The sequence below is a fragment of the Danio rerio genome, chromosome 21, assembly GCF_049306965.1.
Source record: "Danio rerio strain Tuebingen ecotype United States chromosome 21, GRCz12tu, whole genome shotgun sequence".
NCBI classification, from domain to species: domain Eukaryota; kingdom Metazoa; phylum Chordata; class Actinopteri; order Cypriniformes; family Danionidae; genus Danio; species Danio rerio.
In genome coordinates this window covers 47,741,637-47,758,212 of record NC_133196.1, presented here as the reverse complement: position 1 = coordinate 47,758,212, position 16,576 = coordinate 47,741,637, and the positions used below count along the sequence as shown (strand labels likewise).

General features: G+C 37.9%; 2 protein-coding genes across 3 annotated transcripts; both read left to right on the top strand.

Annotated features, from left to right (window-relative positions):
- The first annotated feature begins 628 nt into the window (after positions 1-628).
- On the top strand, positions 629-4,288 carry ndufa2 (NADH:ubiquinone oxidoreductase subunit A2). 2 transcript variants are annotated; one of them, XR_012396557.1, is made up of 3 exons: positions 629-748; positions 1,544-3,523; positions 3,673-4,288. XR_012396557.1 is itself a non-coding variant. In NM_001024420.1 (3 exon segments), coding segments are annotated over 3 exon segments (306 nt in total). In that variant the 5' UTR covers positions 635-641; the 3' UTR covers positions 4,216-4,286.
- A 1,891-nt stretch (positions 4,289-6,179) lies between these two features.
- Positions 6,180-10,229, top strand: arsib (arylsulfatase family, member Ib). Its single transcript, XM_687145.10, has 2 exons — positions 6,180-6,648; positions 8,701-10,229. Exons 1-2 carry the CDS (start codon positions 6,347-6,349, stop codon positions 10,103-10,105), a joined length of 1,707 nt encoding a protein of 568 aa, XP_692237.2. The 5' UTR covers positions 6,180-6,346; the 3' UTR covers positions 10,106-10,229.
- The last annotated feature ends 6,347 nt before the right edge of the window (positions 10,230-16,576 follow it).

The window sequence follows — 16,576 nt, the reverse complement described above, 5'->3', positions numbered from 1 at the left end:
ATTTTTGCAGGAACTTGTGTATTTATTCATTTATTTATTTGTGTATTTATTTATCTATTTATTGTTTTATTTATGCAGGAACTTGTGTATTTATATATAGATTTGTTTATTAATTTGTGTATTTATTTATGTATTGTTTTATTTATGCAGTAACTTGTGTATTTATTTATTCATTTATTTATTTAATTGTTGTTTTATTTATGCAGGTATTTATTTCTTTATTTATTTATTCTTTTATTTATCTAATTGTTTTACTGATGCAGGAATTTGTGTTTATTTATTTATTTATTTATTTATTTATTTATTTATTTGCGTAATTGTTTATTTTTTTGTTTTGCAGGTTTCGTCCTCCATATACCCTAACCCACACAGTATATAAAAATTATACCAAGTATTATTTATATTATTTATTAAATTACTCAATAATCCATTTTACTAACGCCTACCCCAACCCAGAACCCAACCTTTACAGTATGAATATTAAAAATAGTAATTGTTGTACAGCGTCACAAAAACCGCGTGAGCTGTATCCCTTCTATACTTTACCACACTTTCCAGTAGGTGGCGGTATATCAAATGCAGCGGCATTTGCTGCAAACAGCAGCAGAAGAAGAGCACTTCCTCCGGTGAAGGTGACAGTCATGGCGGCCGCAGCGGTGGTTCGAGGAATCGGCTCAAACTTGTCAAAGAATCTGCGTGAAATCCGCCTGCATTTATGCCAGATCTCAGCTGCCAGCCAGGGCACCAGGTGCAGTACTGACCGCTCTTATTGTGTGTGAGAATATAGGAGAGGAACTGTCCTCTAAGAGTCTGTGTGTCACCTGCAGAAATGTTCGTGTGTGTTATTATTGTTGTCTGAATGCTAGTGAGCTTTATACATTGCTCTGCTTTCAGTGAGTTTAAACAGCATAGCAGTGAAGGTTATAGTGTTCAACACCAAGTTCAAATTTATTTGTTTATTAAAAATCAGATGTGTGTTTCGCTGTTGCGTAAGTATTAAATATAACTGACCATTTAAATACAATGATTTATTCAATTCAAGTAGTCACTTGTACATAATATAGAGGTAAATTTGGTTTTATAGTCGCACATTCGGACTTTCCCCTTAATAATATAATTTCATAAAAGTATTATTTGCAAACTCTAAATAGCGAAATCATATAAGTAGCCAATGACTATTAGAGTACAGCATTGTTCACAGTCAAATAAACAGTGCTAATGTTGTTTTCAAGTCACACTTGCATGCTAATTCAGATCGAATATTAAAAGTAACATGGTAAACAATATAGAGACTTCTAAATGAACGAATGTGCAAATATAAAACCATTTTTACCTCTATGTACATAATTATTGTCTAGGGTACAAAATTTATACAGATTTGACATTTGTCCCTCATACTTCTGTCAGAAGGGGTACGAAGTTGGCTTTGAACTTCATTTGAAATGGTCTTAAAAAGGTCTTAAAAAGTCTTGAACTTCATTTGGAGGATCCTGGGGGTACCCGGCTTATGTTTTGTAATGAGTGATGTTTGTTGTTATTATAGGGACTTCATTGAGCAGCATTATGTGACTCTGAAGAAGGCAAACCCTCAGTTCCCCATCCTGATCCGAGAGTGCTCTGGAGTTCAGCCCGTGCTGTGGGCTCGATATGGTATGGAAACGCACTTAAAGGGATAGCTCACTCAATGACAAATTCTGTTATTTAATTACTCACTCTGGCTGAACGATTAATCACACGCAATTGTCATGTGCATTATTTTATAAAGCCGGCACTGTAGTCAGCTGTGTGTTGAGTTGGAGCAGCGTTTACACAATTATCAGTTTATGGACTTATCGCACAACACACGGACATGACCTCAATAATTTCTGGTGATGCAGAATATATTGCCCATACATAAAACCAATTCTAGAAACATTTTAGCTGCTTGTGCAACATCTCTATCACTATTGGAGCTGTCTGTGTCAGTATGGTTAAAGCACGGCAGTATTTACAGTAAATGACTATAGTATATTTTCATGAGGATGTCAGACGACTGAAAATAGATCTGGAAGCAGATATCACAGCCTCTGTTACTTTTTACCTTGCACAGTTTTGTTAACATTTATTATTATTTATTGAGGATTAGTGATGGACGATGTCGTCCCGTCTAATGTAAAACATTCAAAACGCTGAATTAATTATTAATGAGTATTAATTCATAAGTAATAAATTATTTGCAGCCTACCATTTCAGCTACCAGACCCGCATGATCTTTGTGTTACCTATAAACAATTCATAAATAAATAAAGAGAAGTTACACACAAATGACCACCTGTCAATCACTTATTTCCGTAAGACTTTGGAATGAATTGGCAGAATGATCTGTGTTGTTATAATGGCGTCGACAAACTTGGTTGGTAGAAAAGGTGCACAACCACACTAAAATTACACTAAAACAATTACACTAAAATTACTAAGTAAAAGCGAAAGATTAAAGCAGTGTTCTGATGCTGTGACGTTACCTCATAGATTAAAAAAACAGATGAGTCCTTAGATAGAGACAAGATTAATTAAACATCACGTTTAACAACTATAGTGAGACTATAGCCGCTTTCACACATACAGACCTTTCCGGAAAATTACCAGCAATTTTGTGTGTGTGAACAGGTCCTTTTTGAAAATACCAGTAAATTCGTTCTGGCTATTTTCCAGAAAGAGAAGTTGTAAGATTACCGGTAATTTGCCGGAATGCTGCTCTGTGTGAACGCAGAAGGAAGATTGCCGGAAAGAGCGCGTGCACGTCTAGAACGTGCTGACGTGAGACGTCTGGTTTAGCCAATCAGAACAGTCAGATGCGTTAACGTCCGCGCGGTTTATGAGAATAAAAGCCTTTGAATATTTTCCCAGACATTTAGCTGCTAGATGTTAGTCAGAAAACGTTTATATGTTCATCTTAATGCCGTGTAAATAATCATCGATAAGATGCTTATGATAAGCCGTTGTTTGTTTACCTTCAAGCTTTGCGTGTGCCCGTGAAACAGCCTGTGAGTGCCAGCACACATATATTATGAACATCTCGACATGCGAAAGTGTTTCTCTATATGTTTTCATCGGAGTTGTTCACAATACTGATCATCCACAGAGTTTGTGATGTAGTCAAATGTTTACAAACACAAGCGCAGCCGTTTAAGGCTCATTTCTGGTTAATGATGTCAGAATTTACCCGTATTGTGGAATGGATGTGTGAATGCTCTTTTCCGGAAAAATTCCGTAACATCCTCGCCTGTGTGAACAGCACTTTTTTGAATTTACCGGTAAAGTCATTACGGAAAATTTCCATATATTTACCTGTATCACTGTGTGAAAGGGGCTGTTGTGATTTCTGGAGTCATCTATCGACCCAACCCTATTTAGGATATGCATTTTCACATTCTGATTCCAATGCCTCATTATTAAATACTTAAAATTACTATAATAAATGAAATATTCTTAAGAATAAACAGCATGATCTCACAAGAAATCGTAAGTATTTTACGTTTTGCCAGTTTAGTGGCTAATTCGTACGAGTTCAGTCAAACGAAATTGTACGATTTTTAAAAGGAGGCGTGGCACCTAACCTAACCCCTAAATCCAACCGTCATTGGGCGATGAGCAAATCGTACTAAAATTTACGAATTAGATCGTACGAATTAGCCACTAAAAGAAAAAGTTCCGAATTGCCGTGAGATTGTGTTGGAATAAAATAAGATGTGTTCTTTGGAAGAGTGTACTTGCATTATGATGCTATTATGTTGTCTTTCTGGGATTATAATGGCTTAAAATTGTCTTAAAATAACAACAATATACAGTAGTTTATCGCAATATAATTTGGTGCAGTATATCGTACAACAAAAATGTATATTGTGACAGGCCTAACGTCTCTGGACTCTCTCATTGCTGAAAATGGAGGATGATAGAGCTCACAGATTTCCTCTAAAATATATTAATTTGTGTTCTGAAGGTAGCTGAAGGTCTGAGAGGTTTGAAACGACATGAGGGTGAATAATTAATAAGAGGATATTTATTTTTGGTTGATTTAACCCCTTTAAGCAAGCATAACTAAAGCAAGTTGTCATGTGTGTAATGATGCGTCTCTCCACTTCAGGTTTTGGTAAGGAACACAGTGTTTCACTGGACAACATGAGCGCAGAGCAGGTGGCCAAAGCACTCGAAACAGTCGTCAATGCAAAGCCCTGAGTGACCCTTCTGATGTAAAAATCTGTAAATGTTGTTTGTGCTCCAAACTGAGAATAAATGTATATGCTAAACATCTTGGTTTTTGTTTGTGGCTCTTTTAAATGAATGCTGCAACATTTTAGTTCAGGTTCTCATATGCATACACAACTAACAATTTCAATAGGCAGAATTGAGCCTTCATTAGCTTTATGCTTTAGCCTCATGTCAGGCATATATACAAATAATGCAACCATATGCATATCTATACCCAGGAGTTATTAGACTCTGATGGTTTTTGTCGATGTTCAGTTCTTTACGTATTCCTATTCTGACAACTAATTTACATGGCATGATATTTTGGACTACATCCATCATAAGTTGTCGCCAAAAGCTTTTATTATTTAAAATCTCCTTTGTTTTATATATTCGACGTCTGCAAATTTGCTGTTTTTCAAAATCCTCACCAAATTGCCTTTTCAATATCAATCCATATCTGTCTGATTTAAAATATATACACTTCTAAAAAAAATAAATAAATAAAGGGAACACTAAAATAGCACATCAGATTTGAGTGAATGAAATATTCTTATTAAATACTATGTTCTTTACATAGTTAAAATCACTGACAACAAAATCACACAAAAACGTTCAATGGAAATCAAGTTTATTATCCCATGGAAATCTGGATTTGGAGTCACACTCAAAATTGAAGAGGAAAAACACGACAAGCTGATCCAACTTGGATGCAATGTCCTCAAACAAGTCAAAATTAGGCTCAGTATGTGTGTGGCCTCCACGTGCCTGTATGAATTAAGAAAAAGTTATAGGGTATTTTAACAGGGTAATCTAAATCCATTTTAAACGCAGGAAGCTGTTATCAAAGCCTGCTATTTATATAAGAAAAAAAGCAAACGACGTATGCTAAAATATTTATTACATTATATAATATAAACAAATGACCCAGTAATAAGTTTTCTACAACGATAGGGTATATTATGCTACAATACACCACAGTTTACTGTAGTAAAAACTAAAGTATAGCAGTATACTTAACTACTTACTGTACACTCTCATAAAGGTACAAAATCTGTCGCTGAGGTGGTACCCTTTCTCAAGGTAGGCTACACTTGTACCATACAGTTGGACATTAGTACCTTTAGGGTTCACTTTTGTACCTTTGTTACTGTGAGGTACGCATTTGTACGTTTTAGGTATTATTATATCTTTTGATGACCTGTTAAGAACAGAAATGTACATACAGATTTTGTACTTTTAATTCTGACTGTGTACTACAGTATCACTTCACTATAGTTAATAGTGGTGTAGCATTCATTGACAGCGTTGTAAATACTATAATATAAACAGTGGAATATTCCTAAAACATTACAATAAAAATTACTATAGTATTTTTTTTTCATGTAATTAATTTAAATTGATTGAAATAATACATAAAGCTGTTGCATTTTGTATTGAGTTGCAAAAATGTGATCAGAGTTAAAGCCCTTAAGGCTTAGAAATAGACAATCGACTATTCAGTTCTTGTAGCCTTCGTCATGACAGGGTTGGACTGTTTACAACACTGAGGAGGGGCTGGTTTTAATAACATGACATTATTTATCACATTTCACACTTATTATGAGTGGAAGATGTAGTAAATTTGGGCGTATTTGTTTACGCAATACAATATTTACAAAGAAAAAGAGCCTGTTTTATCGCTGCACTGCACAATAGCCTATATATTTGTATAAGGTTGGTCAAATATCGGGTTTTCTTTGCCACTTTTCACGCATTTTGTGAATGCAAGACGAAGTAAATTGGGCGTTTAAGCTTGCGCAATGAACTGTTTACTAACAAAAAAAGCCAGTTTCACGATACATTGCACTGTAAGCCTATATATTTGTACATAAAAGTATGCAGTCTGAATAACTGGTGAAATGTTGTTGCTTTTCGGCACTTTTACGCCATAATCAACCCGAATTATGACTGAATCCTCCCAGCGGTTTTCCAACGCCACGTCGCGCTGCCTTCAGCCAGACTTCCAGAAGAAAAGCGCGTGCCATTATTAAAGTTTATCGTTTGTCTCCACACTAAACTAAGCTTTAACAAAACTGATGAGTACTTCGACCGAGTGTCCGCTCTTTCTGAAGTGGATATGGCTTTGTTGGTGCTCCTCATTCTCAGTCTTCCAGCGTGTGCGTCCATGAGAACAAACCGAGAGGACTTCGAAGGTTTTCGGGTTGAAGAAAAGCCAGAAGCTGCAGCGTTCAAGCCCAAGCAACCTCCACATATCATCTTTATTCTGACCGACGACCAGGGCTTCAATGACATCGGCTACCACAGCGGGGAGATCCGCAGCCCGACGCTGGATAAGCTGGCCTCGGAGGGGGTCCGGCTGGAGAACTACTATGTCCAGCCGCTGTGCACGCCGTCCCGCAGCCAGCTCATCACAGGCAGGTCATTCACTTCTGCAGCTTATTCACCGTATTTATCTTGAACTACAGCCCCTAAACATTATACTGTTTGGTTATACTTTATTTTAAAGGAGACCAATTATGCAAAAATCACTAATGTAAGGGCTTTAAACACAGTTGTGTGGCAGCAGTGTGTGAATATAACCAGGTTCTAATGAAAAAATAATATTAATAATTATTTATTTATAATATTTCCCAGCACTGGGTTGTGGCTGGAAGGGCATACGCTGCGTAAAACGTATGCCAAAATAGTTGGCAGTTCATTCCACTGTGGTGACCCCTGATAAATAAAGGACAACGACGAAGGGATATGAACGAATGAATGAATATTGTTTCTAATCACACATTTATTACATCATACATTTTAATTTACATACAATTTAAACTCCTCTCTACTACATCAGGATTAGTTTTTCCTGTATAGTTCAATAAAATATTAGGCTGTTCTCATCTACTTGTCTAGGTGGCTCCTGAAATGAACCGTGTATGCAATTCTTCTAATTTATTAAAGGAGACCTATTATGCTTCAAACAGAAAAGTGTATCCTTATTAGGGCTGGGTCGACAGACGATGCCATCGTCCATCGCTGATGGCCGACAGACATCACAATGCTGAGTCGGCAACGCCAACCTCTGCCCAGCCTCATCACAGCAGCAACCCACTCGCGAAAAATACACACTCGGGCCCCGTTTACTCTAACACATCTTTTAAAAATGGCATTTTAAAACGATCCACATCCACACCGTGTTTTACCTAGAACTTCTGAAAAGCCCTCCATCTACACTATATCGCTGAAAATGCACATCACGTGACCACACACACACACACACACAGACACTCTGTCATGAGCTGCAGCCTATGCACACGTCTGAGCTCCAGCAGTCAGCGGGTGCTTTGAGCACAAAACCCCAAAGAGCAGTGCACGTCGGACAGTTTATCAAGGATGTACCGCTGGATGGCGTCTCACTATATAGTTGTGTGTGTATAGTTGTAAAAAGTGATTGACAGGTGGTCATTTGTGTGTAACTTATCTTTATTTTTTTATGATTTGGTTATGGGTAAAACACAGACCATGCAGGTCAGGTAGTTGAAACGGTAGGCTACAAATAATTAATTCGTTATGAATTAATTAATTATTAATAAATAATTAATTCACCGCCACCAAAGACAACGATGCCATCGTCCATCATGATGTTTGACATTAGACATCATACATTGCCGAATTGGTCGACATCACCCAACCCTAAATATTCGTGTGCGTTCACACCACACAGATGAAGCGTCATGCACGAGTGATTTACATGTTCAGTCAATGCAAAGACGCCTATAGACATTCTGTGACGCATTTCGTGCAAATGAGATGGCGTAAATGATGTTGGTCACACAAATGAAGTGCCGCAAATGTGACGCATTAAACGCGAGAACCTCGTAAATCTCGCAATTCGCTCAAGTAAGAAAATTTGAACTTAACGATGCGTCAACTAATCAGGAGCTTGCTCTTGACGTACCGCCTGCAGTTGATGTCCAGAGGGGAAATCCTCTTGCCGACACCAAACAACAGCTCATTCAACTGGGCTCGTCACAGTCGGAAGCATTGCTGTAAGCCTCCGTCATTCAGGTACAGTTTCTGGAGGAGTTAATGAGCTCCAAGAACTGGGTGCACCTCTGAAAGGGTCTAGTGGACTCAGACACGGCGCCGAATGATTCTACGCTCTTTATCAGCCTTCCTAAAGCACGTAAAGCACAGCTACTCTCTCTATAAAATCCATGTTAGCCATTTAGCAACGAAGCTAGAGTCACCGGACAGACAGAAGCTCTGTCGATGACACAAATCCTCGTCTATTGTGCAGAAAATTTGACGCGCGAAACAAGCAAGTAAACTCAAAATGTTCACGTCTATTTATGCATGAATAGCAGGACATTTTTGGTGTGAACGCCAATATCCATCCATGTAATGAAAATTAAGGGTAATTGCTCAAAAAAGGAAACCCATATTGTTTAATTTATCGTATCATTTTTTTATTCTTTCCTTTAGGTATCAAATACACACGGGCCTCCAGCACTCCATCATCAGGCCACGTCAACCCAACTGCCTACCTCTGGATGTGGTCACGCTCCCTCAGCGCCTTCAGGAAATTGGCTACTCCACTCACATGGTTGGAAAGTGGCATTTGGGTTTCTATCGGAAAGACTGTTTGCCAACTCGCCGTGGGTTTCACACTTACTTCGGTTCATTGACAGGCAGTGTGGACTACTATACGTATGGCTCGTGTGACGGCAAGTCACTGTGTGGATTTGACCTCCACGAAGGAGAGTCCGTGGCTTGGGGTAGAGCGGGCAAGTACTCAACTCACCTCTACACCCAAAGAGTGCGCAAAATATTAGCCACACACGACCCAACCAGTCAGCCCCTTTTTATTTTCCTTTCCCTTCAGGCAGTGCATACTCCTCTAAAGCCGCCCAAAGAGTACATCTACCCATATCGCAACATAGGCAACGTTCCCCGGAGGAAATATGCTGCAATGGTGTCTATAGTTGACGAGGCAGTCCGGAATATAACGTATGCACTGCGCAAGTATGGCTTCTACCGAAACAGTGTTGTCATATTCTCTACTGATAATGGGGCGCAACCACTGACCGGGGGCAGTAATTGGCCCCTGCGAGGGTGTAAGGGAACATATTGGGAAGGTGGCATTAGAGGAGTGGGTTTTGTGCACAGTCCCTTGATACGCCATCGAAGAAGGATTAGCAGAGATCTTATTCACATTACTGACTGGTATCCAACTCTTGTTGGACTTGCTGGGGGAAATGTTTCCCAGCATCAGGGGTTAGATGGGTTTGATGTTTGGCCTACTATTAGTGAGGGGAAAGAATCACCACGTTTGGAAATTCTTCATAATATTGACCCTCTTAATCGCCGCAGTCGGGGTTCACTTAAGGATGGCTACGGACTTTGGGACACCACTGTACAGGCGGCCATTAGAGTTGGTGACTGGAAGCTCCTGACGGGTGATCCTGGGAATGGGGATTGGGTGCCGCCACATGTCCTTACACACTTCCCCAGCAGCTGGTGGCATCTAGAGCGGGACATTGGAGAAAAGAGGAAATCCGTATGGCTTTTCAATGTAACAGGTGACCCTTGTGAACGGCATGACCTTGCGGTGCACAGGCCTGATGTTGTTAGGGAGCTGCTAGCACGGCTAGCCTTTCACAATCGCACCGCAATACCTGTCCGCTACCCGCCTGATGATACCCGTGCCAACCCTAGTGCGAATGGAGGGGCATGGAGACCTTGGGTTGGTGAAGATGACGAGGAGGAAAACTGGGATGGAGTTTATTATAAGAGAGGAAAGAATCGCAAAAGGAAGAAATGTAGGCTCTGCAAGCTGCAATCTTTTTTTAAGAAGTTTAACTTAAAGATCATGTCAAAACAAATATAGGGATCTTCTGCTATTAGATATCACTGATAAGACTAAACCTAAGTGTTGACCATGTACAGCGGTTGAACAATGAAACTAAAATGCCAGGTTTTAGACCACAATAATTCATTAGTATGGTCTAGGGCAGGGGTCCCCATACTCTGTTCTGGAGAGCCGGTGTCTTGCAAAGTTTAGTTCCAACCCCAATCAGACACACCTGGGCAAGCTAATCAAGCTCTTACTAGGCCAGTGGTGTCCAAACTTGGTCCTGGAGGGCCAGTGGCTGTTTCTCAATTCCAAGAACGCAGAGAACGGACTTGTGTTCTTGTGGAGACCGGTCTTGCCAGGTGTCCTTGGAAGAACGAACTCAGGAGACCACGAGGGCAGAGAACGCATCCTTTGAGAAATGGGATGCTGCGTTCTTCCGTATGGTCACGTGACCTTCACGCGTTTTAAATAGAAATTATTTAAACATTTCAGCACTCATACAACGATTTATTGTTTTTCCCCTCATCAAAATATATACTTTGCATAAAAAGATTATAAATATACTCTGCACAATATAAAAATCTAATTTTAATACGAATTTCAGCAAACAAATAACCCTTAATGTGTTTATTCCTCTATTAAGAAGTTCATGGTAATGTTTACTTTCACCGTTTCATTTAGAGAAACTCCTGAGGTAAATAAATGATATCTCTGAACTTTAATAATAAATCTAAATAAAATGCTGCGCTTCCCACCTCCAGTCGCAATGACTTCTAGGACTTCCAGAGCGAGTTCGGTGCTCAAGTCTGCATCGTTGCGTCCTCCATATCAAGATCACATCCGGGAAGTTTCACGCGTCCTCCATACTTGCGGTCTTAAGTATTGGAACTGAACTTAGGCAGCTGATGATGACGTTGCACGAGAACACGAGGACGCAAGACCGCTGAAGAACGCATATTGAGAAACAGCCAGTGTCCTGATGAGTTTAGCTCCAACTTGCTTCAACACACCTGCCAGGTGGTTTTCAGTTTATCTAGTAAGAGCTTGATTTGCCAGTTCAGGTGTGTTTGATTAGGGTTGGAGCTAAACTTTCTAGGACACTGGCCCTCCAGGACCGAGTTTAGACACCACTGTACTAGGGTTTCTAGAAACATCCTTGCAGGTGTGTTGAAGCAAGTTGGAGCTAAACTCTCTTGGACACCGGCCCTCCAGGACCGAGTTTGGACACCCCTGGTCTAGGGCCTCATTTTGCGGCTAGTACAGCATCAGTTGTTGATGGGAATAACAGATACAAGTGTTGCACAGTGGACAGAGGGATTTTGAGCCATTTTTCTTGCAGAATGCTGTCAGGGTTACTATGTGAAGCTGCTGGAGGAAAGCGTTTCCTGACTTGCTCCTCCAAAACACCTTAAAGTGGGTCAATAATATTTAGATCTTATGACTGTGCAGACTTTCATGTTCATCAAACCACTCTGTCACCAGTCTTGGTGTGTGTTTTGGTGTATTATCATCCTGATACAAGGTACTGCCTTCAATACAATGTTTGACCCATTGGGTCACATGCTCCTCCAGAATGGTTAAGTAGTCCTTGGCAGTGAGGCTCCATCTAGCACAAGTATTGGGCCTCGGGAATGCCATGATATTGCAGCCCAAACCATCACTGAACCACACCCATGCTTCACTCTGGACGTGCAAAAGTCTGGGTGGTTCAGTTCTTTGGGGCTTATCCGCACAGTAACTCGCCTGGATGTGGGGAAGTCAGTGAAGGTGGACTCATCGGAGAACAATACATGCTTCACATTGTCCACAGCCCTTTTTATGCTGCTGGTGCCATTAAATAAGATGTTTAGCATTGGCACAAGCAAGAGAAGGTTTGGCTATAGCAGGTCAGATGTATATTGAACTTGTCGAGCTCCCAAAGAACCGTTTTAGTGGAAAAAGGAGAGTTGAGACCTACAACAAAACAATTTGTCCTCTTTTGAACTCTGATATGTTGCCCAGAATTTAATGTGCATTGCAATATTTTAAACAAAACAGAGCTAGCTTCACACTTGCTCATACTGGTGCAATCAATGAAGATTTGGATAAGTGGTTAGCACTGTGGCCTCACAGCAAGAAGGTCACTGGTACGAGTCTCAAGTGGGTCAGTTGGCATTTCTGTGTGGAGTTTGCATGTTTTCCCCCCGTGTTGGTGTGGGTTTCCTCCGGGTGCTCCGGTTTCCCCCACAGTCCAAAGTCATGTGCTATAAGGGAATTGGGTAGGCTAAATTGTCTTTAGTGTATGTGTGTGAATGAGAGTGTATGGATGTTTCCCAGAGATGGGTTACAGCTGGAAGGGCATCCGCTGAGTAAAACATGTGCTGGATAAGTTGGCGGTTCAATCCGCTGTGGCGATCCTGGATTGTTAAAGGGACTAAGCCGAAAATGAATGAAATTGGCCATAGTGTACGAGTGTTTCCCAGTACTAGGTTGCAGCTGGAAAGGCATCTGCTGCCTAAAACATAAGCTAGAATAGTTGGTGGTTCATTCACAGAAACACCAACTGGCCCAGCCAAGACTCAAACCAAGCACTTTCATGCAAGAGACAGTGGTAACCACTCAGCCACCGTGCCACCCCTATATTTTTATAATTTTTAAATATTTTATATATTACAATAAAAGGTTTTAAAACAACATAAATCTGCAATATGTGATGATGTATAAATAACCCTTCTGTATATCTTTTTGGTGGGTTGTTTATTTTTTTTATTATATTTTCATCTTTTTCATTTTTTTTTTAAATACAGTACTGCGATTGTAGTAAGTAAAATTTTATTTGTTTTTATTTTAGCTAGAATAAAAACATTTGTTTAATATTAGCAATATTATTAGCCCCCTATTTATCCGATTGTCTACAGAACAAACCAGTGTAATACAATGAGCCCTAACTTGCTTTAATTACCCTAGTTAAGCCTTTAAATGTCACTTTAAGCTGAGTACTAGTATCTTGAAAAATATCAAGTCAAATATTATGTGTTGTCATCATGACAAAGATAAAAGAAATCAGCGATTGGAAATTAGTTATTAAAACTATTATGTTTAGAAATGTGTTGAACCAAATAATCTCTCCGTTAAACAGAAATAGGGGATAATAGATAATAGGTCGGACTTCAACAGTATCTGGGAATGCAAGTGCTTGTATTTATTTTACAGTTAATTGCATGTATTTACGTGTAAATAAATGGTTGATAAGAGATAAAACATGAGTGACTGAAACTCTATTGTTGTGTCATATCACAGGTGTCCTGCAGGTGACCGTCTGAGACTGTGTTCTTGGCACTGATGCACGTGACATCTCTTAAAAGACTTGCTAAAACACAAATAATTTGGATGGTCGTTCCTATAGTATGATCTAGTTAGACTTCGGGGATTGGATTCGATTTTCAGATTAGCGCGTCGTCTTGGCCAAAAGAAAAATGTAAAAAAATAAAATATGTATGAAAATAAATACAGAAATATGACGAATTCATATAAACTATATGTCATATATGCAACATATTTGTTTTATAGCTATATTTTATAGGCCTAAATGTGTTCACATGGCCATTTATGTGATAATTTACACTATGAAATTATATCTCCAATTAGTCATGACAGCATACGTTTTTCGTTCATAGTAACTTGCTAAAAAGTTATGTTCTAACTTAATTTTATAAGTTACGAAAGCTGTTTTAAGTCAGTTTAACATAAGTTGAATGGACTCATGAGGTTATTTGATTCAGCTTTAAAAACATAAGGCAACTGGTATTTTTACAGTATGATAACATATTCTATTTTAATAATTAATTTAATATTTAATTAGTAATAACAATTGCAATTTCAATGGTTGAAGAGTGGTAAATGGCCTTTTTCTGCAATATTTTGACTAATATTTGCATATAAAACGCGGGGTTATTTCAACTTAATTATGGGTGTAAAAGGGACTTATACCGATCTGTTGGGTTAATTTTTTATTCAATGTAGTAGGGCCAAATTATGGTTAAATAACCCCGCTTATTAGAGAGTATGACATATTTTACATGCCTATATGCAGGGTGTGAATTAAAGGGGGGTTGGGAGGATTGATCCTCCTAATTAAGGCTTGATCCCCCCCTGAACACTGAAAAATTAAATACATTTTATGAATACATATGTAGGCCTAATTTAAATAAACACATAATTCACTGAAGCATGTATTACGCAAACTAACATTACCAAAAAGTTGACTCCCCCCACCCATTATAGTCAAGGTATAAATCGCGCACAGTTTGTGTGTCAATTGCATGTTTCAGATTTCTGTATACGAGAATATTGAATTTAATTTAACATTGTGTGACCTAATACAATTACACTTTTAAAATGATGCATGCGGTTGTTTCAACAAACCCAACCGAAAATGAAAATATCCATGTTTGAGCCATGTAGGGTTATAACAACAATGCACTTTACAGTATAAGGTCATTAGCCTACATCTTAAAACCATTTAATGGTTGTTACAGCACGCTTTATTGTTGTAGCTATTTGTTTTGTTATAAAAATATAGTAAAATAAAGTTACTGCTGTTGTTATCTGCTACTGTATTTATCACCGGAGAAATTATGCTAAATTTAAATCTAATAAAATTAAGTCCACACTGTAAAAAAACTGGTTGCCTTAAAAATTAACCTTGTGAGTCCATTTAACTTATTATGTTAAACTGGCTTTAAAAGTCTGCGTAATTTATACAATTATGTTAGAATAGTTTCTTAAGTTACAATGACTTAAAAACATGTGAGTAATTTATCATATCATTTTTACACTGCATATAAAGCTAGACATTTTGCTAATTCAATTGAAATATTTTTAAGTTGATATAATTTGATTTCGCTATAAAAAAACAAAATAAAATAAAAACCAATGTCAGCCTTTACACGAACAAGCGTTGCTGTTTTCTTTTTATTGCTCAGAGATTGCTAAAATAAGGAAACATGAGCTGGAAGGTGTGGCTTTTATGAATGAGTTATCGGAAGGAAAAAGTTCAGTGCTTTGCAATTGCAAGTAAAAAATACAATGAAATATATAAGCTATTATTTTAACGAGGTCTCCGCCACGAGACCTTTGCTTTCTCTCTGCATGATCAAATATTATTTGCACATTGCTTTGGGTACTTCAACACAAACTCAAATGCAATTTTTCACAGAAGTTAAAATAGATATAATTGACCACGTACAAAACTATATTATATTGCCAAGTTCGCTTTGTAATTCGTGTGAAATACGGGCGTCAGTCAACCTGTTTATCTTCTCCATTTTGATTCTGTATCGATCTTCTAGATTTTAATCATAAAGAAGCCACACTTGGCTTTAAAATAAGATCTTTTAAAACTTCCACTGATTAAAATAATAATAATAATAATAATAATTACACAAGAGTTTTCCGATGGTCATGATCCATAGGCAATGCTTAGTGCGAATCAATCTATGGACTAGTTGAAGTCAAAATTATTAGCCCCCCTTTGAATTTTTTCCTTCTTTTTAAAATAATTTCCAAATGATGTTTAACAGAACAAGGGATTTTTCACAGTATGTCTGATAATATTTATTCTTCTGGAGAAAGTCTTATTTGTTTCATTTCGGCAAGAATAAAAACAGATTTTAATTTTTGTAAACACCATTTTAGGGACAAAATTATTAGCCACTTTAAGCTATATATTCTTTTTGATAGAACAAACCGTCATTATACAATAACTTGCCTAATTACCCTAATCTGCCTAGTTAACCTAATTAACCTAGCCTTTAAATGTTACTTTAAACTGTCTTGAAAAAAACTAGTTAAATATTTACTGTCATCCTGACAAAGATAAAATAAATCAGTTATTAGAAATGAGTTATTAAAACTATTATGTTTAGAAATGTGCTGAAAAAATTCTCTCCGTTAAACAGAAATTGGGGGGACATAAACAAGTGGTCTAATAATTCTGGGGGGCTAATAATTCAGACGTCAACTGTATGTAGGCCTAATTTAAATGCCAAAGAAATGTATGTTATCTTAAGATGAGGAATGTGTTCATAAAACTGTGTGAATATTAAGTTTACGAGAACAGTAGGCCTAATAAAAATTAACCACTCGCAAACCCAAACTCAAGCAGGCAACAAAACAACGTATCTTTGCATTATAGTGTTATCTTATCAGAGAGCTTTTTTCAGTCGAGTAAAACGAAGCTATACCACCGTGTATTACCCATATAACCCAATGCTCGTCATCCCAGCTTGAACTCTTAGCTGCCAACAAAGCTAAATAATACTATGAATGTTCTTGAACGCCTAATTTAATGTTGTGGTAATTTGCTACCAAATTACTCAATATTTTAATATGAATATTATACTGTACAATAAAATATAAAGTATAAAGTAAATGGAGTATTCAAAACCAACACAGCAAACTCATAATTAAACAGAAAATCAGGCGAATAACTGCAAAAAGGTCAATTGTTTGAGAAAATAAAAC